General features: G+C 34.3%; 1 protein-coding gene across 2 annotated transcripts; it reads right to left on the bottom strand.

Annotated features, from left to right (window-relative positions):
• Positions 1-9,897: 9,897 nt before the first annotated feature.
• Positions 9,898-23,454, bottom strand: LOC128871575 (uncharacterized protein DDB_G0283357). 2 transcript variants are annotated; one of them, XM_054113431.1, is made up of 9 exons: positions 22,483-23,454; positions 21,721-22,202; positions 20,641-21,661; positions 20,461-20,577; positions 19,184-19,386; positions 17,715-17,871; positions 17,567-17,654; positions 17,379-17,481; positions 9,898-17,301 (listed from the first exon to the last, which is right to left on the bottom strand). In XM_054113431.1, the coding sequence occupies exons 1-8, from the start codon at positions 22,552-22,554 to the stop codon at positions 17,381-17,383; spliced, it is 2,241 nt and encodes a 746-aa protein (XP_053969406.1). In that variant the 5' UTR covers positions 22,555-23,454; the 3' UTR covers positions 9,898-17,301; positions 17,379-17,380. The 2 variants fall into 2 exon arrangements, with proteins under 2 accessions (XP_053969406.1, XP_053969405.1); XM_054113430.1 differs by having other exon boundaries at positions 9,899-17,481.
• Positions 23,455-23,942: the final 488 nt, after the last annotated feature.

Genomic DNA, 23,942 nt, shown 5'->3' with positions numbered 1-23,942 from the left:
CCGATCTTGATGAAATTTTGCACAGGTGTTCGAAATACAATTTACTCGTGCTTGAACGAAGGATTTCGACTTTTTTTAATTACAACTATTTAAAAAAAACAAAACGTCAAGCAAATTTGACCGAAATTTTCATTTTTTTGCAAAAATGTCTGCCAAAATTCCAATTTTTACTTTTTTTTTCTTTCCTTCGTCACAATGGAGCAGTTTTAATTTTTTTTTCTGAAAATTTCAGAAATTATTCTTTAAATATGTATCTATAAGACAGAAAAAAGTTTGAATTAATAAATAATTTTTTTACATAGAAAAAAAATATTGAAAATAGGCCTTTTTTTACCGACGAAACCCATGTAACCCTTTAATCAGAAGTTAAAAAAATTCGGCTGCACAATTTTATAACCCATTAACATTTCGATGATTTTGAAAATTTTTTTATGAAGAAATTAAAACTGGTGATATCTATGTATTATCGGCTTCTCATAAGGTCAAAATATGTCTTTACTTCTAATCAGGAAGGTAGAGTGTTTAAAAAAATGTTAAGCTATTCTTCTCGAGCTTTTGATATTTGCGCTATAATATGAGCGATTTGTAATTATGATACTCTGGCTACACATAGAAGTATGTACGAAAACCACGACTAGAAGAGAACTAATTTGTTTACCTTTTTTTTGAATATGAATGATCCCATTATTTATTTAATTTTTTTTAAGTGGTTCCACTTTGAAATATTTGATGCAAATTTTGCTGCCATTGAACTTGCGGGCTTTAACTTTGCGAACGCCTCACCAGTAAAATAGTTTCACAAATTTCAATAGTTTTTTGACAATAAACAAAGCTGCTGTTTTTAACATTTACCAACTAGAAGCAATTTAAAACCAATTAGTTTTTTGTGTGGTTAAAACGTAGCGCATAAGATGGCTAGGTCATGTTACCCGTATGCCTGCTGACTGTGCCGTGAAGAAAGCCATGACAGGAAAGCTAATGGGCGTAAAGGCCAAAGGCGGACCAAGGAACCGATAGATAACAACAGTGGAAAACAGTCTCAAGGATTCCGGAATACATAACTACGAAGTAAAAGCTCAAGATCGACCGCTCTGGAGGAGCATTGTGCAGGAAGCTTTGACACACCTCGCGTTGTAATACTGTACTCGTAAAAGAAGAAGTTTTTTGTGTGGTGAAATATAGTACCCGAGTTGCGGTAGAATTGTGAACAGGCATTACCCCTTCTTGAATTCATATTTGCTTTTCATGTAAATATATATTTTTTTCATTAAAAGAAATAAAGAAATCGGTCGTTTAACCGACCGTTCGTCACTTCTATTGAAAATAAAATAAAATAAATATTCACAAAGATACCAACAACTATTTTATTAAGGTATGCTATTAATAATTTAGTTTAATTTATAATATGTAACTCCAAAGCGCGTTGAGTTTTCGTTGAGTCTTACTTTTCTTCTTACCTTATTTACTTACGAAGCAAATATCACTCATACGCACTGTTGGACCAAATAATACTCGTTTTCAAAATATTTATCATTGCTGGAATGCATGCAATAAATTAAGAACCATTTTTCATTAGACATACTCATATTGAATATGTAAGGGAACCTCATTTATTTTTCTTCGTGGAACCATTTTGTGCCTCTTATGAAGCGCAGGATTGGTCCCATCCCCTCGCCAGACAGTTTCGTAAGAGAATTGAAAAAGTACCCACGAATTAAACATTTCTTGTTGTATAAACATTTATACCTATTTTAAATTTTGTTTGTTTGTTTTATTTTGGTAGTTACGGTGGAATACTCGGGATTTTCAAAAAAAAAAAAAAAAATGTATAAAGACAAATAAATACTCCTCATGCGTATAAGGCATAAAGTTTCAAAAATTTTACATAATTAGTTATGTTATTGTACTCTTTCTTTTCGTTATCATTATATTTAAACGCGATCACATTCAGCATCCGAAGATTATCCGCAATTCTAGTATCCACTTCCTACATTAAGCTATATGGCATAAATTATATATATAATATAATATTTTCTTAAATTAAACTGAGTTGAAAATTAAAAATGTAATTGCGTTTACAACCAAAATGATAGCTTCTTTGTTCACTTGAATGTACAGTCAATGTATGTCTTCTTTTTGAAACGAGTGTTTATTAGCTACCCCATGTAATTCTACTTAAACTGCTGAAAGTCAAGCTTAATCGCCTTGTACATTGAAAACTGTTCCTATCTGTTACTTAATATGTGAGAAAGCAGCCGAATCTGGCACGTCACGCACCAAGTGAGCAATCTTATGCCAACTCTGCCCAACAGTTTGACGACCTTGCTGTTTAAGGGGTACCAAAAGTTTAAGCTTAACGTATTATTGTTTAATTAGCGTGAAAATGTGTAAATATGCAAACAGAAATCAGAAATAGGCACCATGGCTTCATCTCTTCAGATATATGTATAGCAACAAACGTGCCGGTCAAATATTTCTTCAGATTTATACTGGCATAGATTGAGACTACCGAAAATGCAGCCCGAGTCATATAAAAACATTTAATAAATTAAATGGAGAATTTAGTAACTAAACACTACTGCACATGCATGTATATATATATGTAGGTATATGGTCTTATATGTGTACTTGTATGTAATATTGTATTATAATACGCGCGTGCAACAAAGTATCATACTTATTGGTTCGGAGTCCAGATTTAAGATGTTTTCTTTTTTAACAAGTCTCTAGTTTTGAGATTTCGGCTCATACCTCTGTTCCAAAGCGATTTTCCCTCGGCATTACAACAGAAGCGCCGTACCAACCCTAGAATGTTCTCCACAATTTTAAATTATATTTTAATTCTACATGATGTTCAAATTCCCTTTTGAAATAATGTCTTATTAAGGTTCATAAACTATTAGTATTATCTTCATAAGACAGGTTTTGCAAAAAGTTAATATGTCCATTATTTATAGGATAAAATACGACTTGGTGGCAGCCCCAATTAAAGAAATTGTTTAAATGGTTTGAAGCTTTTGTCGATATTGTAGCTTTCTAATAGACACCTGTAGTCCTATGATAAGCTATTTTATCAAGGTAAAATTATTTTATTTCAGGTTTTTTAATTTTATTTTGCTTTACTTTATTTTACAATAATTAAATTTATTTTTGCCTTTATTTCATTTTATACCATTTTCTTTTAATTTATTTTCACTTAAACTTAGTTTATTTTGCTTTATTCAATTTAATTTATTTTATTTTCTTTCATTGTGTTCTATCTTATTTAATTTTATTTATTTATTTTATTATTTCGTTTTTTTTTTTTGTTTTTATTTTTATTTTATTCCATTTAATATAAAATATTTTATTTTATTAATTCTATTTCATTTATTCAATTTAACTTAAATAAATTTTATTTTACTTTATATCATTCTATTCCGTTTTTATATATTTATGATCTCATTTTATACTAATTTATTATATATACAATATAATTTATTTTATTTTATCATATTTTGTTTTATTTTATTATATTTTGTTCCCTGTAATTTATTGTATTTAATAGTATTTTAATTTTTATTCTATTTTACTTTAATTTAAATTTATTTTATTTAACATTATTCATTTCAATTATTTTATTTTATTTTATTTAATATTAATTAATTTTATTCAATTTAAATTAATTTTATTTTATTATTTCATTTTGTTTGATAATTTATTTTATTTTATTTATTTAATTTTTATTTCATTTTATTTTATTTCGTTCAATTTGACTCAATTCCATTTAATTCAATTTTATTTATATAATTTTTTAATTGGATTGATCTAATTTTATTTTATATTCTATATTTCATATTGTTTCATTTAATTCAATTTGATTTCACTTATTTTAATAAATTTAAATTTATTTTATTAAATATTCTTACATTTTATTCAATTTAATTTAATCTAATTTAACTGAATCTAATTTTATTATATTTGTTTAATTTTGTAATTTAATTGATTTATTTTATTTCATATTCTTACATTTTATTTATTTTTTTTTTCTTTATTTAGTTTAATTTTATTTATTTTTTTTTTCTTTATTTAGTTTAATTTCATTTTATTTATTTAATTCAATTTTTATTTTATTTTATTTAGTATTGAAAACAAATTCAACCACAAACACATACGCAGATTATCACACTTAGCAGGCGAGTGCGGATGCCGTGATAAGCGGCCTAAACCAATTTAAATTTGAACACATTTTCAAATCGTCATTCTTCTCTCATTTCACTTTCCTGACAATCAAAGAGAACACACACGCGAGCATTATTTATGTCATTTTCCACATTTAAAAGGATTGTAAACTGGGAATACCAATAAATTCTAGAACCGCTTCACCGATACGCCAAGAAAGTAAAAGCGTTTTGAAGAAAAAACACAAACGCGAATACAATCACATCTATTCGTTAGACAACGACAACGACAATGAAAACGTACTTGCACCGGCACGCACAGCATCCAACTGAATGAAAATTGGCGAATTGTTGCTGATTTTGTCAATGTCCACAACGACAACGACCACGACGCGCACGTCGACGCATCGACATCGACTGCGATAGTAACGACAGCCAACAGCAATCCACAGTAGCAAAGCAGCGATGATGACGAATAAAAGGAAGACGAAGACACCGTGATGAGCCAGCGATAATGACCAGCAAACGTATGATGCTCTAGCAAATACAACTACTGAAGGAGAATAGCAGCTTACGCAGCGACAGCGGCAGCGGCAGTAGCAGAAATAACTGCAACAGCAATAAGTGCTCGATTTACCATGGTAAGCTCATGATGATGTTGTGCATTCCAATGATAAAGATGTTCCATGGAATAATGGCCTTTATGGTGCTGGTAATTAAGTGTTTATTTTCGCAAAGCAAAAATAATGATGATTATTTTCAAAAATTAGAGCAGGGGATAGAAGCAATATAACTGATTGTTTTGTACGAATTCTTTTTGGGGGCAACTGAATATGTGATGATAGGTGGATTACTTCTGCAATAATAAAAGTTAAGGCGTTCAGTAGTGAGAGGTTGTAGAGAATTTGTTGTTAGTAGGACAGGTGTAATTGAAAATAAAGGTCAAAGGAATTATTTTATAAAATTTAAATGCAAAAATACTCGAAGAAATTTGGATCGATTAGTGATTCATACGAATTAGTTAAAAAGGATAACAAGGAATGTGTCCGGCTGTGCCTGCATAAAAAGGAATTAATTCTGCCTAAAAAGTTTGAAATTTTCATAAAAATAATTTTTTTTTTTTAATTTTTTACAAAGTTTGATATTTTAAGTTATATGCTTTCAGTTGTAATATGAACTATATTTTTATAAAAAACAAAATTTAAACAAATAAATAGTTAGTGTAATGTGTTGTGAACAGGAGTGTGTTAACTAGGATGGCTAAAAAAATGGCTTTTTTATTTATTCTCTTATTCCATGGCCCAAAAAAGAGGTCTCTATTCTTATTTTTTGTTCCTATTTAATATTTAACCGCTCGGCAAACGCCTTTAATGTTGCGATTGAACTCCCATAATAAAAACTTACTCTTCCATAAATTTTACGTAAAATGTTTGCAGATCGATGTTATTTAATCTCTGTTATTCGCTACGCTATATCTATGTCGTTGTTAAGTTCATCCAGCTCATTGTTCCATCGCCATTACTCCCGTCGTCAATGTGCAAAGGCCCAAAAATCCTCCGCAAAATCTTCCGCCCAATGAAAACGAAGCCTTGGATGAGGTATGCACAAATAGCTAAAGCTAAGGGAGGTTTGCCGGCACCAAACTATAGGGCTATGCCAGGTAAAATCCTTACTGGGGTGGTACAACCAAAACAAGTTCAAAAACCTCATACCTCTCCCCAAGGATAAAATGAGAATGGTCACGGGCATTCTCACAGGCCATTGCAGACTGCGTAGTCATCTGCACATGATCGCGATTTGGTCTACGGACTTTTGTCGTTTCTGCGACCATTTCTGCGAGGTTGAGATATATCGGCAATTTGCAACCGGAAGAAAGGCACAAACGCTCAGCCAAACCCAGCTCGATCTTCAGTTTAATAAAGGAACTGGGTCTAGATGAGGTACTGTGATCAGTAGAGGGCATAAAAGACCATGAGGTCAAAGTGAAAACCTCCAATAAATCTAAATCAAAAATCTAATAATATGTATCTCGAGCAAAAATGGCAAAAATAAATATTAAAAAGTTGACGGAACTTTTCGTCTGATATTAGAAAGATGTGACTCACATCATAACATGGGCATAAAAATATGTACAAATATGAGTTAATCTGCTAAAAAAATAACAATTCATATAGAGGGCACTAGAATGGCGCTATTTCTCTGGCCATAACTGTATGTTTTGGGAATAATAGGCCCACCACATTGGGTCCGAAAAAGATTATGTGTACGTGTCGTACGCCATGCCGGAATGCACAAAAACTGACAGCTTACTACTTTTGCCATACGGCAAGGGCGGTGAAAATAACAACTGTTTAAAGAAGTACAATTTTCTATGGCGCAAATTTATATCTATGGTGATTTTTATTATATAAAATTAAAATGTGCTCTTCGATTTTCACTATGGATAAAAATATCGAACAAAGAATTTGTCTTAAATTTTGTGTTTTGAACGGGCTTCGTATGCCGAATCGTTGAAAATGTTGCAAATAGCCTATGGCGAGTGTACTTTATCAAAAACGCGGGTCTACGAGTAGTATAAGACTTTTGCAGAGGGCCGCGAAATCGTGAAAGATTTGCCCCGATCTGGTCGCCCATCAACGTCTTCAACGGATGAAAACGTCGTCAAAGTCCAGGAAATGGTGCTGGAAAACCATCATTTAAGTTTAAGGGAGGTAGCCTTAGGCATGAGACGCGTGGCTGCTTGACTCGTTTCAAGAGAGTTGAATTTCTTTGAAAAAATTCATCGGAAAAAGGTGGCAGAAGACATGCTTGAGCAAGTAAATTCGGACCCAACGTTTATCCAGCGCATCATAACAGGTGATGAGACGTGGGTATATGAGTTTGACATGCAAACCAGTCAACAAGCGGCTGATGTGGCTGAATGGCGCTATCCACATGTGCCGAAACCCAAAAAACCAAGTCAAAGTCAAAAGTGAAGCTCAAAAGGGAAAGTCATGCTTACTCGTTTTCTTTGATTATCCTGGTGTTGTGCACTCGAAATTCGTTCCAAATGGTTCCTTGGTAAATAAAGAATATTATTTGGAAGTTATGCGACGTTTGAGAGAGAATGTGCGTAGGAAACGGTCCAATTTGTGGAAAGAAAACTCATGGGTCTTGCACCATGCTAACGCACCGTCTCACAAAGCTCATATTGTGAACACTTTGTTGATCAAAAACTCAACAATTATCATCGAACAACCACCGTATTCACCGGATTTAGCCACCTGTGACTTTTTCCTTTTCCCAAAACTTAAATTGGCATTCCGCGGACGCCGCTTTGAGTCGATAGAGGCTATTAAGAAGAAGATCTCTTCAAACGCGTTTAAGAGGTGCTTTGATGACTAGACTAATCGCTGGCAAATGCATATTGCTTCGAATGGAGCATATTTTGAAAGCGACAAAATAAAACAATTATTTTGCGTTTTATTGAACATTTCCCGGTACTTTTTCGACAGAATGTATTTCACAACCAACACATTCCTCGACATTCACAACATGAACATATGTTGCTTTTTTGCAATACTTTCATTGTAGCACCACGGTATGTTTTACACGTCACGTCAGACAAATGCGTTGCGGCAAAGTACCCATTATGACAGCCCTATGATGCACATCCTATGACGAAAAAACAAACTTAAAGTACGTTCACATATGAATTAATTACCAATAAATCCACAAAATTAATCTACCCGTTCACGTTTGACAGATTACCTGCAAAATTGATAATCAGCTGCCAATACTATTGTGAAAGGTTTTCTTCATAGAAATTATTTATTTTGGTGGAATATTTCGTTGTTTTTGGTTTGGTTAATTATTATTAACTTTAGCTAATTTAGAAAAATGAATAGCTAATTAATTGCGCTAATAATAATCAGTTGGAGGAAATCCGTAAACGACGTCTACTGAGGTTTCAAAAAATTATGGCAGCAATACGTACTCGAAATTCGACATTACATTTTATAATAATTAATAAGGGGGCACACCTTTTTGGACACATGTTTTTTTCTGTAAAATGAATCTATTATTAATAATACCTAACAAACATTTTATTAGAATTATGTCCACAAACCTGTTTTCTTTGCCGGCATCCATTTTATTTAGTTTTTACTTTGACGTTTTTCTTTACACGCGTAAAAATAATGATCTATTACACAGAAAATACAGGATTGTATGTCAAAAAGTATCGTTATTATCTGAAATTATTGTTATACAATCTCAGATTTTGGAAGAAATTTTGTATGTGAAATCTTACTTTTTAATTACGGATTACGGAGTTAATCTCGAAAAAGTAAATAATCTACTTATATATATATATATATATATAATTGGCGCGTACACCCTTTTTGGGTGTTTGGCCGAGCTCCTCCTCCAATTTGTGGTGTGCGTCTTGATGTTGTTCCACAAATGGAGGGGCCTACAGTTTTAAACCGACTCCGAACGGCAGATATTTTTATGAGGATCTTTTTCATGGCAGAAATACACTCGGAGGTTTGTCATTGCCTGCCGAGGAGCGACCGCTATTAGAAAAATGTTTTTTGCTTAATTTTGGTGTTTCACCGAGATTCGAACCGACGTTCTCTCTGTGAGTTGCGAATGGTAGTCACGCATCAACCCATTCGGCTACGGCGGCCGCTTATACTTATATGTGAACATAGGTATTATTAGTTATTATTGAATTTTTCCAATTTCCAAATCGATTTTTTCGCATTTTTGCCCTGGCGGGCAGATACGGCTAGATCGATTACTACTTAATAATCCGAACTTTTCCGTATATGTATGGCTGCATAATATCCATTTGGTTGTTAAAAACAAACGTCATGTTAAGGGGGAAGTCTACTGTGACAAGGGGAAAAACAGGCTTATTTTCCGGATTTTATTTCTAACAAAATATTGCTCGTACATAAAATCTATTTAAACTCTTATCTTTATTATATATTTAAGTTTTTGAAAAAAAAATTTTAAGTCAAAATATTCAAAATGGCCGCTGTGGCACTTCTGCAAGCGCAGGTCCGCTTTTCTTAGGTGCCTAAACGGTGTACATGAAATCTTACGTTTCGGTGATCTAAAACAAAAAAAACAAAATATTGTTATCATATACATAGTATTGACTCTCGTCTGACGTAGGATTATGTCGATAAAAAATTTTGGCGTTGAAAAAAAAATTCTTGAAATTTTTTTCTTTTTTTTTGCCTAAAATTGATGTTACTATTGTTTATAACAATTTAACAAATAACGATATCAAAAAAATCCTATGTCAGACGAGAGACACTATTACAGAGAATATATAATTAAATTTTTAAGCTGATTCATTTATCAGAACTCGAGATATCGTGTACACCGTATACAAAAACTTAGTTTCGAGAAAAATGCGTTTAAAGTTTCAGTATAGCAGGTACGCGCTTTGGAGCGCTTCGGGAAAAGGTCGAAATTTCAACGAAGAAAAATTTAGCCAGCTGTAACACATATTGTACCTTATTTAAGAGGGTTCAAAGTATTTTTTAAGCTAATAAAAAAAAATCGATTTTTTGAAAAATTCACAGTAGACTTCCCCCTTAAATAATTAGAACACCCTAGTATTCCAGTGTGGATGAATATAACAATGAAGACCTCCCCAACATCATCTTTTACCTGAACAGCGCTCTTGCAGGTTTTTCTTGAATGAAAACAAATTCGTATTCATATTTTTTAAATTTGCATATATTTTCTAAAATATTGAATTCTTTGCTAAATTGCAATTTGCGTTGTTGATAGATAGTATTCAATTATTGTTGTTGGATCGTTGTCCTTGCGTTTGTTTGCTCTAGTGGATTTAGTTATGGAATTATTTAGGTGCTGTGTGTGTAGACTACAATTTGCTGCTGATTGGAAATGCAAAAATTACATAATTTTTTTTTTTTTTTGTGTTTTGCAATAACAATTTTTTTCATGCTATTCAATTATAGTTAGAGGAATAACGTTTTATATGATAAGCTACTGCAATCTTTTGACACAGTTTAAGTACAATTCGTCTTTTATTTTTCATGCGTATATTCGATACATTTTACAAGCATTGCACGCAGAATAATAGTCGTAAAAATATGACTTGTTTTGAAGGATCTAAAAAAATGCATTTTAGTGTTCAATATTAAGAGTGTAAGTGTACGAGATGTGAGTTTTGATATGGTTCCGTTAAGATATGCATGTAGGATATTTATTCCTTTGTTTTTGTTTTTGTAATCGTATAGATTCAACAGTGTGCTCGGTGTAGATATGCGATAAGATATGCGTAAAGAGAAGAAATGGCCTAAAGCTATTTAAAAGTGATAGTGTGAAATATATTTTTTCATTATTTTTTATTAATGTTTGTATTGGGTATTTTTTAAGAACTTGAGAACTTAAAATGATAATACAAAACAAAAATATTGTTGGATTGGATTTTTTATTTTTTAACATAATCTGCGAGTTAATTGCATTTATTTTTTTTATTATTAATTTTTTTTATATTTAATATCCGGCATATGTCCCCACGGCTACGATTTACATGATCCATTCGACGAGTCCAATTTTTAACTACTTTTTCCTGGCCGTATGGCGTTAATGTTGGCTTGAATATTACAATAATTCGATTGTTAAGCGCGCTGTAACTCAAGTAGCGCCGTTTTGTTGGATTCAAATTTCGTCGATATTTAGCTGATTACCTTTTGGAAAGAAAATTCCGTCAGCATGGCTCGATAGCGCTTGCCATTCACCGTCACGGCACTTCCTTCCTAATTTCGAAAGAAATTATACCGAAATTCACTGTGCTGTGAAACTACATACAGAGAATTTTTCCTAAAACTCTGACTAAGAAATTTGATATTTTTATGGAAATTTGTTGGATTTTTTTTTTAATTTCTTGCAAAGATTGAAACTCAAAACTCAAAATATTCTAATTAAAAGGTTTGAAATTTTGATGAAAATTTTTTTTAAATTTGTACACAGCTTGAAACGTTAAGTTATATTTTTTTGTTGTAGTATGAACTATATTCTTATAAAAAAAAATGAAAAAAAGTTAAAATTTGCGCTGCTATTAAGTGAACATATGTGTATATACAAGGTCTGTCTCAAAAGTTCACCAAGTAATGCAAATTTAAGAAAGCTAAAGAAAATTTAATAAAATTGGTTTGTTTTTTTTTAAATAATTCCCTTCACCACTTTACATGGTGCCTTGGACGCCGTTTTAACGAGTTTATAGTAGATCTTTATATTGCTTCTTTGCTCAAAATTTATTCGACCGACGGTTCAAAACATGATTCGAAATAATCGTCGCAATTATCCAGTTTCATACAGAAATCTGATTTCGGCGAGCCCGAAAAAACAATTGGTATGATGAGGAATGTCAAGCTGCTCGCGCAAGCTAGCCATGTAGGATCGCTACCGGGAGCTGAAAAAGGCACAACGAAAGACCGAAATAAGTGAGTTCGAGGAGATTGAAATGCTGGCCAAAAGAAAAACGACCGAAAATTCTACCAGAAAGGTAGATCGCGGTGTTTTCCTGTAAGAACAAAAACGACGATCTGGTAACTGACGTCCAGAGCGTGCTTAAATAATGAAGGTAACACTTTTTGAACTTGTTAAACAGTGACAGCTGCGCATGTCACAGAGAATGTGAAGATCCCGATGGAATTTAAGTGTGCTCTACCCGATCCACAAGAAGGGTGATACTGCAACCTGCGCCAATTACCGCAGGATAAGTCTTCTAAATATCGAATATAAAGTTCTATCGAGCGCATTGTGTGAAAGGCTGAAGCCCTCCATCAACCAACTAATTAGACCTTAGACCTTATTAGTGTGGCTGGCACATCCACCGTCGACCAGATATTCACTATACGCCAAGTCTTGGGAAAGATCCATGAAAGGAGAATCCACACACACCATATTTTCGTCAACTTCAAAACTGCTTTCGACAGTACGATGCCGCGATGCCTGAATTTACCCCTCAAAACTAATACGGCTATACAAAATGACGTTGCTCAATACAAGCAGCGCCATAGGAATTGGGAAGGACCTCTCTGAACCGTTTGATACCAAGCGAGTTTCAATAACTCGCTGTCGTGTGACTGTTTTAACCTGATGCTGAAAAGATCATGCGAGCCGTAGAACTTAATCGCTCAGGCACAATATTTTATAAGAGCGTTCAATTGTTGGCGTATGCCGATGATATTGACATCATCGGCCTTAACCATCGCCCTACGAATTCTGCCTTTTCTAACCTGAATAAAGAGGCAAAGCGAATGGGTCTGGTGGTGAACGAAGACAAAACGAAGTACCTACCGCCTGTCATCAAACATACAGTCCGCGCACTCGAGCATCGGCACCCACGTCAGTGTTGACAGTTATGATTTCGAGGTTGTAAAGGAGTTCGTATACTTAGGAACCACCATTAAACCGATAACAATGTCAGCCTTGAAATCCAACGTAAAATCTCTCTTGCCAACAAGTGCTACTTTGGACTAAGTAGGCAATTGAGTAGTAAAGTCCTCTCTCGACGAACAAAACTAACACTCTATAAGGCTCTCATCATGCCCATCCTAACGTATGGCAGCTTCTGCGATGACAACATCCGATGAAGCGACGCTTGGAGTGTTTGAGAGAAAGATTCTGCGCAAGATTTTTGGACCTTTGCACGTTGGCAACAGCGAATATCGCAGGCGATGAACCGATGAACTGTATGAGCTTTACGACGACATAGACATAGCGCGGCGAATAAAGATCCAGCGACTACGATGGCTGGGTCAGGTCGTCCGAATGGATACAAACGCCCCGGCTCTGATAGTATTCGATGGGGTACCAGTTGGTGGTAGCAGAGGAAGAGAAAGGCCTCCTCTGCGTTGGAAAGATTAGGTGGAGGACTTGGATTCACTTGGTGTTTCAAATTGGCGTCGGTTAGCACGAGAAATAAACGAATCGCGTAAATCAAGAAAGAAGAAGAGAGCCAACGTGACGCCGCTGCAGAAATGAATTACCATCAGAGTTACGTACAAATTTTTTCAAAACGTTAAAAAAACTTCAAAAATTTCAGCTCAACGAATCTTGAATATGAACCAAAAGTAAGGCTCTACATCGCAATATCCAGGAAAGGAGTTTCGAAGCCTTTGTTCAAGCCAAGATGTTCTTGGCCGAATGTAAATATGGGTCGCTCCGGTAACGCAGAACCGTATGTCGTGGGGACGCTACTCTTATGGCTAGACTAGCTAGACGTAAATGTGACAACATAAAATAAAAAATAAAAAAACAGCAAATTATTTACTACACCCACTTGTGGAACATAATACTCGTATATGCTGTCAAAACAGCAACAACTCAATTCTAGTAGAATGATAAAATTAAAGGCCACAATGCCAATTCTTGACTAAGAATGTATGTATGTATATATATAAGGTATTTTTAAAACGTAGACAATTTTAAAACTTAAAAGTATTTTCTAAGTGAGATATTTTTGTTTTAATTGCACCACTCTAACTATTATTATACTTTTTATCAATATATTTTTAGTTATTTAAAAGCAAAGCGAATCTATACAAGGTGATATCAGTAGAGCAGCTGATTTGTTTCTTTTGCCTGAAATATTAGGATGTCAGCACAAAATGAAGTGGCGAAAGCTAATCTATTTTATTACAACCATTGTACTTAAATTCAAGTAAAAACACTCTTCTTCTTCCTATTTTTTTGCAGGTACCATTTGCGTGAGTTTGACAGGCACCCAATTGTGTGATAGTGTGCGTGCTTCGCCTTTTTGCGTATTGGTGGGGTTGATATGCCAAATTAGAATTTGTATGGTAATATTAAAAATAATATAAAAAAATATTGAAAAATTGGAATCAGGTGGTATCAGCTATGGGCATTTTTTGACAACCAGCTGAAAGTGTTTTTACTTATGGATCTGTACCAAGGCGAATTGAGTACCATAGATGGCGCCTTTCCAAAACAGTTACTTTATTTTTCGCGATTTTGACAAGTCTGACGACAGTTCCCTTTCCAAGACAAGGCAAACGAACAAAACGAAAAAAGAACTTGCATGTTGGTGAAAATTCAGTGAATGGCTTGGTAATATTTGTGAGATTTAGGCTAAAAACACTAATAAAAGCGAAGTGTTGCGTGTTAAATTGTGAAAGCACATGTTAATATTATAAAGGGTTTTCCAATAACAGGTGTTATTTTGAATAGTCCGCTATTTCGGTAGATGTCACTTTTCAAGCTGTCATTTTTTGATATTTGATAAGTAGAAACTACCCGATTAATAAAAATGGAACGATACACGATTAAACAACGCATCGAAATGATTAAAATTCAATATAAAAATTTTCAATATAAACATTTTTCGGTCATCGTGAAGCACCTTGTCGGACCGCAATACAGAAATTGGTGAAAAAATTCGAGCTGTTGGGATAAGTTATTGATGTGAAGAATAAAACTCGTGCACGTCGCTCAAGAACAGCCTAAAATATTGCTGTTGTAGCCTAAAGGGTTGAAGAAAGCCCAGTTTTGTTCATTCTTCGTCGTTCTTTGGAATTAGGCATTCTACAAACGTTATTACACCGTATTTTGCATAAAGATTTGGGTCTTAAGGCTTATAAAGTACAGTTAACACAAGAACTCAAATCGGCCGATCATCAACAACGTCGTGTCTTTACTGATTAGATCGTTGAAATGCATGAAAATGATCCGGAATTCCATCGAAAAATCATCTTGAGTAATGAGACCCATTTCCACCTCGGTGGCTTCATCAACAAGCAATATTGACGGCTCCGGGGCTCAGACAATCCAAGAGTTATTGTTGAAAAGCCTCTCTATCCTCAACGTGTGACTGTTAGGTGCGGTTTATGGTCCGGTGGAGTCATTGGACTTTACTTTTTCGAAAATGAAGCTGGAGCAACAGTTACGGTGAATGGATTGCGCTATCGAGAGATGATTAACGATTTTTTATGGCCGAAATTGGATGGTATTGATCTGGACAACGTTTATTTTCAACAAGACGGTGCTACGTGCCACACAAGCAACGAAATCAAACTTTGAATATCAAAATAACACCTCTTATTGGAAAACCCTTTATAATGCCTGCAAATGCAGTTTGCTTGCGGTTTTATACGGGTGGCGCATTGGCAAGAGTGTGTGTGTGTGTATTGTATAATTTTTTCTGTTTGATTGTTCCCACTGCCTACTCTTCCTCATCACAACAAGTAATTCCCCTTTCTTTTGTTTGTTTATTCATGGACTCTTACGACACAGCGAATTCGCAATCTATTTCTCTATTCTTCTTGGCTGGTACCGGTAAATCAGTTGATTTGTTTTTTTTCTTTCGCCGAGTCCATACGGCTGTCAGCAAAGAACGAAACAAGGCGAATTCATTCTTTGTTTTCTACTTTGTCAATACTTTGCTTTGACAATCAAACGTGCAAAACTTTAATGAATGCGCTTTGTTATTACTACTCTACATGCGGACTGATGCACAAAATATTGTTGTTCTTGTGTCACCACCAGGTATGAATTTGCCTTATTTAAAGGGGTTTGAAATTTTCGTGTTTGATAAACAGCGTTTTGATGTGTAACTTTTTTCATTTAATATGCCTTTAAATATTTTCTTTTCTTTAGCTAACACAAAGCAAAAGTACTTTTTTTATATTTTGTATGAAAAACTAAGATAAAGTAGAAACGAGATTTTCACATTTAAAAAATTAAAACTTTCAACAATTCAAATAAAGCTTAACGTCGAAAAAAAAATAAATTTTATATTAAAACATCCTTAATGCTCAATGGAAAGTTCACTTAACTATTATACATATAAAGCACATGAAAATTAAAGCACTATTATTTAGATGAAATATATTTGTTGCGAATAGCTTTTAAGTATTAATCTAACAGCACGCGACGGGGCAACTTTAAGTTTATCAGTTACTTCTCACAGTTATTGCATAGAAATTATTTAGCTAATAAGAAATATAATAATTATAAGTTGCTTAGCAAACTAAAAATTTACAATTTAATATATCATTGATGCTCTTCTCGCTTAAAGTAACTCAATATGGAAATTATAAACTAAATAGACTTATGGATTTTCATTCACATATCAGACTCCTTTCTATCAAAATGAAGGTTTTTGTTTTTAACATATTAATTTTCGTGGGTAAATTTGCACTCTCAAGTCTTTTTACTAAACTATAAAAATTTTTAAAATTCAATATAAAATCGGCTACAAAACATATTATTGTAATAAACTTAAATCATACTTGACTTGGTTAAAAAAGGCAGTTTAAGCTAAAAAAAAAATTCTAAAAAAAATTGGAATGTTAAAATATGCAGCAGTAGTTGTTGTAAAATTCAACAAAATGGAATGCGTTTTTATAGTCTTAAGCTGCAAAGTGTTTGAATTGCACATTAAAACACTTATAATTTTGTTTATATTTATAATCATAAGAAAATAGATCACTCTAAGTAAGTCTAAAGCAGCAAAATTTCTTTTCGAAATTTTTCATACGCTTATTGTGGCATACGAATTATAGTATCGGGTTGGGTTTATATGTATTAACAAATTACTTATAACTGTTTTGTAACATTTAAAGTTTCAACAGAGATCTTTAATTGTGAATTTTAGTCAAAAATGAAAATGTCTTGAACTTTCTTTCTATACATAAGATTATTTATGTTAAGTACATATTTTAAATTTAATATACCATAAAAGGTGGCTTTGAAATAGTTTCCTTAATAAATCTTTGAATAATGTATTTCAAATGGGTGTATATGTAGCTCCTTGTTTGCAAGATATGTAAAAAATGTGCAGTTGAGTTTCTAAATTTAGTTCTTTCCATTATAATTCGTCTGTAGATCAGCAGCATATTTAGTAACACAAGTATTTTTGCGTTTTTGATATGCACATTGTTGTCGTTGTTGCTCTTAAAATGTTGCGATTTACAATAATTCGTATCTCGGCTTGAAAAACAATTAAATGATAGAGCAATAAACGTGCGCTAGTCACTAACTGTCGAATAACGTCTTCGAAAATATGTAGGTATTTTTTGAAATTTTCAAAGCGCTCAATTTTTATAATTTAATTTCGCTTACTTTCGTCTTGCGCATTTCATATTTCCTGCATGGATTATTTCCTCAATTATAAATTGTTTTATAAGAATAATTTCAGAATAGTAATTTTCTACTACGCCTTACAATTAAACCCAAACCCCATGCGGATTTTTGCTGGTGGGTACCGCATTTTCCAACTGCCTAGGTGAGCCGATTATGCGACGACTACTGCCGGGTTTATTGGAACCTTCAAAGTAAAAAGCATTTATGTATATATGTATGGTATATATATCTCTTATAAAAACATAACCTAATAAAACTAATTCACTTACCTTCCATAAAATGCTTAATTTCTTCGGACGTAGTGACCGTCAGACTTTGCAAATTTACTTCTTTCATTTCGTTGACCAACTGTTCCACCTAAAATATAACAAAGTTGTTAATTTATATATTTTTGCCGCCATTTTTTCTCTTGCACACCTGACGCTTCTTTTCTGTTATCGCATTCTCAATTAATAAGATTTCTTTCTTCAAATTTTCTGCAGTTTTATTTGACGTGTCCGTGTTATGTATAGCCTGGTCGATTTCGCTTTGTATGCGCTCCATTTCCATGAGAAAGTCACGCTCAACATTTTGACTAAAAATAAGTAAAAAAAATAACAATAATTTAGGTTCATTCTAATATTTGGTACTTAATGGAGCAGTAGAAAGTATTTACTTCTTTATTTATTATATACTTAGTCCTACCATAAGTTCTGTTACAAGCTAAGTCCGCTATATATTTAATCATGTAAATATAAAAAAAAAATAATAATTTTCATTCGAAATGGTCACCAATCACTTTTACACAAGCCTTCAAACGATTGGACTATTCAGCTATTGCAGCACGCAAGGTTTCCATGGTTATTGACGTCGCTGCTCGAACCAAAGATGGATTGAGACTCTCCAAATTTCTGTGAGGTCTTCGACAGGCTATGTTCCCCAATTCTCTCTACAAACTGTAGTCCAATGGATTCGGATCTGGAGGAAACGAGGAATATTGCTTTTTAGCCACTGCTGCGTAGTTTTGGTCTTATGGGCTGGAGCGGAATCTTGCTGGAAGATCCAACACTCTGCTCAACTGCTTCACCACGCCTTCTAAGACATCCTCCCGATACACTTTTACCGCGAGCTTAACATCTTGTTCGCAGAAATGCCTTTACAAAACACTCGCCGCCAAACCATTACGGAGGCGGCATAGTGCCCGCGCTGAACCTTCCAAACAACATTTTTTGCGTCTTTAAAAGTTTTAGCATAAATTTTGTCGTTTTGCCTATTAAAAACTTATTCAAGCGCTTTGTCAAAAACTGACCAGTTGAGCAACGGAAGGCTTACAAGTGGAGATCGCCTCTAATTGGTCTTGACATGGATCTGGTCAATACATTCATTTCCCCGGACATGATTTTCTGCTTTCTAAGAGGATTTTTTTCGAATTCTTTCTCGAACAGCTTTTATGGCGGCACTAGTTCGAACCAGCCGAAGACGACCACTTCCTTTTCAGTCTGTCACTTCAGACGTTTGGGAAAAACAATTGATCGTGCGGTGAGCAAACATTCTCGAAATAATAATTCAATATTTTTTCAGCAATTCGTAAATCTCACTTACACTTTTACCACACTTTTGCAATGCCATTTTCCTTAGCTTCCCACTCCGTTGTTAAAATGCGAAATTTGCCACGAAACTGAGTACAATTTATGAGTAGACAATGCATACGAACAAAAGCAAAAATAACGGAACTTCTTTCTGCGAATTTGTTCTCGTCGTATGCATTGTAAAATTTGCCATTGAATTTAGGGCAAGACTAAGTATACATTTAGACTTCGGACAAGGGCTTTTGCTGGGCCTCTTACAAATTTCTTCCAGGCAGAAACATATAATTAGAAAATTAAACATTTAAAATTTATAATTACCGATTCGCCTTCTGTTTAGTCACATTACTCCGCTGCTCCACTTCAATATCGTTCATCAACAGGCGAATTTTGTTCTTGCACTGCAGCAATTCAGTTTCGCAATTAGCCAATTTGGAACGTAGCAAAGCAATTTCAGATTTCAAAGTCTTCTCCTGCTGCTTCACTAGTTCATTCTCTTCCTCAACATACTGTAGGGTTTGCAACTGTAAGAATAATCAATATTTTGTAAATGTGTGTATTTATCAAGCCACCATCATTGATATTACTAAGCACGATAGGTGAAAATTATTCAAAAAATTCGTACACGATCCATATTACAGGAATTTTCAGTTTGTTTTCCGTGTCACGCATAATTCAAGTAAAAGCTGAGATATCTCATTGAAACAGCCGTCTTCAATAAACGATATTTTAGGCAATTTAAAAAATTAGATGCTAAAGAGCTGATTGTATATGCATAACTTTCATTAAATTAGAAATAGAAATCGTATATGATTTTGATATTTATTATATTTATATATTTATTTTCAAAATATTTGTTTCGACCATATATTGATTCCGAACGTAGACACTTCTTTTAGCTGCAATTAGTGGTGCGTAGCCATAACGCCACAGCCGCAACATTACAGCATTTGTCTATTAGTCGTGCCGTAAACATAAACAGCTGATATTGAAGTAGAATTAAGGAGAACAAACACGAATAATTTTCCACCAAGTCTATTAAGTTTCGTCGTTCATTTCAAATTTGTATTGCAAATATCAAAACAAAGGTCAAGTATTTCACAGCTGCTTACTGTTACGGCGAAAACCAAAAATTCGATAGATACATACGGCTGCGGTTATGGTTACGGCGTTATGTTGTGGTATCTATATTCGTTTAAAGTTATGGTTACAGTTACGGCTGAGGTACCGCACCACTAATCGGAGCTTTATTTATTAATTTCGATATTTAATTGGCGCGCGCACGCATTTTTTGGGTGTTTGGCCGAGCTCCGCTTCCTATTTGTGGCGTGCGTCTTGATATTGTTCCTACAGTTTAAAGCCGACTCCGAACGGCAGATATTTTTTATGCGGAGCTTTTTCATGGCAGAAATACACTCGCAGGTTTGCCATTGCCTGTCGAGGGGCGACCACTGTGGTAAAATGTTTCTTCATTTTGGTGTTTCACAAAGATTTGAACCTACGTTATTTCTGAATTCCGAATGACAGTCACGCACCAACCCATTCGGCTCAGCTACCATCTTAAAACATCCATTCAAAAAAATGCATACTATGCTTACCTGCTCACTCCCCTGTCGAAAGATCTGATCGGCTTTAGTAATTTCACGAGAAATCGCTTCAAGCTCCTGAGCTTGATCACGTTCTTTGTTTTCCAAATAAATAATCTCGGCATCGTACTGAAGGTGAAATTAATCAAATATTACACATTTTTCAACTAAAATATTTCAATAGGTACTTACTTTACTCAACTCCAGTTGTTGCGCTGAAATCTTTTCTCGTTGAAATTTGATCAACTGCATCAAATCATTGTATTGGGTTGCCTGAAATATACTTTCGCTCTCCTCTATACTGCCGACACTGCCACCACCTTCCCTTACTCCTACACCGTTGCTACTGCCGCTCAAATGCTGAAATTCAACGTCGTAATCGCTAGTGTTGTTGTAATCTTGGTTGTAACTATTCACCACTGCAGAGCCCATTCCAGCTGATGACATTTGCTGTGTATGAAATTGCTGTTGCTGCAATTGCAAGGGGCTATTGCGCGGTGGCGGAGGATCACGGTAGGGTGGTGGAACTAGTGCCCCGTTCGCCGATATTGTCGGTGCATTTTTATACAATAAATCTGGGGGCATGTCACCGCCACTACGATTCACATTACCATTGTGAATATCGAGGAGATTTTCGCTACTACTACTGCTACAACTGTTGCTGCTATTGTTATTATTGTGCTGATGGTTGCTGCTGCTATTGAAGTTTTTGCTGTGCGGTGTAGCATACAGCACATCCGGACTGTCTGCGGCTATGCGACGATCAAGCGATTCTCGCACAACAGCCAAATTGATTTCATTGATTGATTTGCTAGTCTGCGTACCTAATTGATGATATATATTATTGTTATTGTTGGTGTCACTGTTTGTGTGCTGCGAATCGTTAAAAAATCCGGCACCGTCGGAAAAAGTGTGAGCATGCGTTCGGGACATTTCAGTGGGATTTGAATGTGATTTCTCATGGCGCGGTATGAGCTGCGGCAGTGGCGAAGAGTTATTGTTGTCTGCAGTTGAATTAGGTGAACGTGAGATGCGCGTGTCGTGAGGAGAAAGTGGTGAGCTTGTGGGTGTGGGTGATTTTTGGAGCGGCACATGTTGTTGGTTGTTTACATTATTATTATTATTGTTGGTACTATTAATTTTACTGTTATTAGGACGCTGTGGAATACCCTTAACAATTCCAATGTTTTCAATGTGTTTAACATCATGAGCTCTGCAAGAATTATAGGGTTAAATTTAATTTAAAAAAAATTATTCTAAAGTCATACGCACCCAAAACTTTTCTTTTTCAATTCTCGCGATATTTCTAGGTGTGGCGATATATTCAAATTCGAGTTTAATTCGGACAAGTGTGGAGACTTTACTTGCTGTTGATTATAATTACTGCTATTTGTGTTGTTATTATTGTTGTTGATATTACTATGACTATTACTAGTATTATTATTATTGCTATTGCTTAAGCCTAGAGGCTTTCTCAACATCACAGCTGTGGCATGGTTAGTAGTACTGCTGTTGTTATTGTTGCTAGTGTTGCTTGCAACAGTGTTTTCTATGCGTGGCGTTTGTTGTTGTTGTATTTTATTTTCCGAACGCTGCAGTATAAATTGCACATCATTGGCATATTCACCCCATTCTATCAATAGCTTAAGCGGATTTTCATTCGGCGCCAGCAAACGTTCATTGTTGCGCCAACGTTCTATAAGCGTAAAGCGGCCCACTTTACCAGTGGCATGCGCCAGCGCGAAAACCACATCCTATTAAACGAGAAAAAGCATTGGTAATATTATTAAATATACTCATAATGGAAAATAATGTATTTTAACAATATATAGCTCGGTAACCACATATCTACCAAGTATTAAAATATGTGTGTATGAAACATAAGTGTGTGCCTTTGATAGCCACGGATCAATATGGGCTTAAATTACACACCCATTATATACAATTTTCTTTTATACCTAAGTAGCTAAAATTAAATTGTATTTAATTGGGTTTAAATTTTAAGAGTGAAATCTCAAGTTAACAATCACGAACCTGACATGTTGTGTTCACTGTAACGCCACACACAATCCGCTGAATGCCTTCCACCCATACTTTTAATTCCATTGTTAGACACTATTTGGGCTTAATGCGCCAATTTAAAAATTTTTCTAATAATTATTAGCTCTAGATTTTATCGTACTTCATTGGGATATCATCCAAACTTCAACCGAATGGTTTTGTTACCAATATTGTAGTGGTTGGTTTCTGCAGTAAGCGCAAGCACGACGCGTCTGCAACTGAACGCTCCAGTGAAGCGAAATAGATTTGCGTTGTTATTACGGTCACTAATGTTCTTACTTTTTTAATGCATTTTAATTCTTGCAACATGCAACAGAAACATTAGTATCAACAGTGTACGCCCTACTGTCGCAAACATCTTCACACATTATATCAATTCCAAATTGTTATATGGTCTAAACTTTTGTATTTTGGCATTTTGTATGCATTTTCATTTAAAAATTTAACTTTGAGCATCGGTCTCAGAGGAAGTTAAAAATCGATTCGTCCAAACAAAATCTCGCAGAAATTTTCACTTTCCACAATACACATTAGATGTTTCCCTTTCTCATCACCAATTATTGCCTCGTCACTTCATTTGTTGTTTTCATCTTGAGTGCTGCAAAAACTGCACTTGACAAGTTCTAGTTGTGCATTACACAAACACCTGTGTTGTTGTATGTGTTTCGGAGAAGAGTGCGAGGAATGTTATTGAGGGCGTTTAATATATGATTCACTAAAAATTCCTCTAACTGGGTTAGCTTTTTTTTACATTTTCATTGATTTTGTATACTTATTTCCTTATGAATGGTTTTATTAATGCAAGCTTTTATAATACAAACTGCAATGTAATTTATTTTCTCTAAGCTTTACTGCACAAAATTTATAACTTGTTCTTCCTAAAATTCCTCACTGACAAAAAACGCCATTTTGCCCTTTCGTTTATCCTGTTTGTGACTGACATTTATCGTGCTTGCAATGCATTCTGTTGTTTAGACATAAGCGCATAAACATAAAGTCAACTGAGTTACCTACTTCCTGGCTAAAAGTTTAGTAGTAACAATTCTAAAATTATACACTGTTAATTTTCCTTCTGATAACGAGATAAATGTACTGCTTATGAGAATTTGATAAGTTTGACGTCGATTAGAATTTGATTAGTTGACAACTGACAAATTGGAAACATTTGGTGAATATACATATACATCACTCTATTGCTATTGGTATTGATACCTACAATAATGTTCTAAAAAACAAGCATGAACTTTTTTTTTAATTTTAGGTTTGGTATAATTCTTTCTTGAATTGATTTTTAAAAAAGGTTTATGCTTAAAAAATTAAATTTGCAACTCTGCAGCTCTGTTTTTGTATGGTTTGTATTCCCTGATTTCCCAATTGAGAGTGTTGCCCTATCGCACTCTTATAAAATCCATAATAATTCATTTTCGAATATA

Source organism: Anastrepha ludens, chromosome 2, assembly GCF_028408465.1.
Source record: "Anastrepha ludens isolate Willacy chromosome 2, idAnaLude1.1, whole genome shotgun sequence".
Classification (NCBI taxonomy): Eukaryota; Metazoa; Arthropoda; class Insecta; order Diptera; family Tephritidae; genus Anastrepha; species Anastrepha ludens.
This window is presented reverse-complemented; position numbering and strand designations above follow the sequence as displayed.

What these genes read in the sequence shown, in the direction of transcription:
- LOC128871575 (XM_054113431.1), bottom strand. Translation starts at nt 22,554, where the DNA reads ATGGAATTAAAAGTATGGGTGGAAGGCATTCAGCGGATTGTGTGTGGC. An exon ending in ACTAAACAGAAGGCGAATCG is followed by an intron (nt 17,872 to 19,183) that starts GTAATTATAAAT and finishes ACTTATTTTTAG; the next exon opens with TCAAAATGTTGAGCGTGACT. An exon ending in AATTAAGCATTTTATGGAAG is followed by an intron (nt 17,482 to 17,566) that starts GTAAGTGAATTA and finishes TTTACTTTGAAG; the next exon opens with GTTCCAATAAACCCGGCAGT.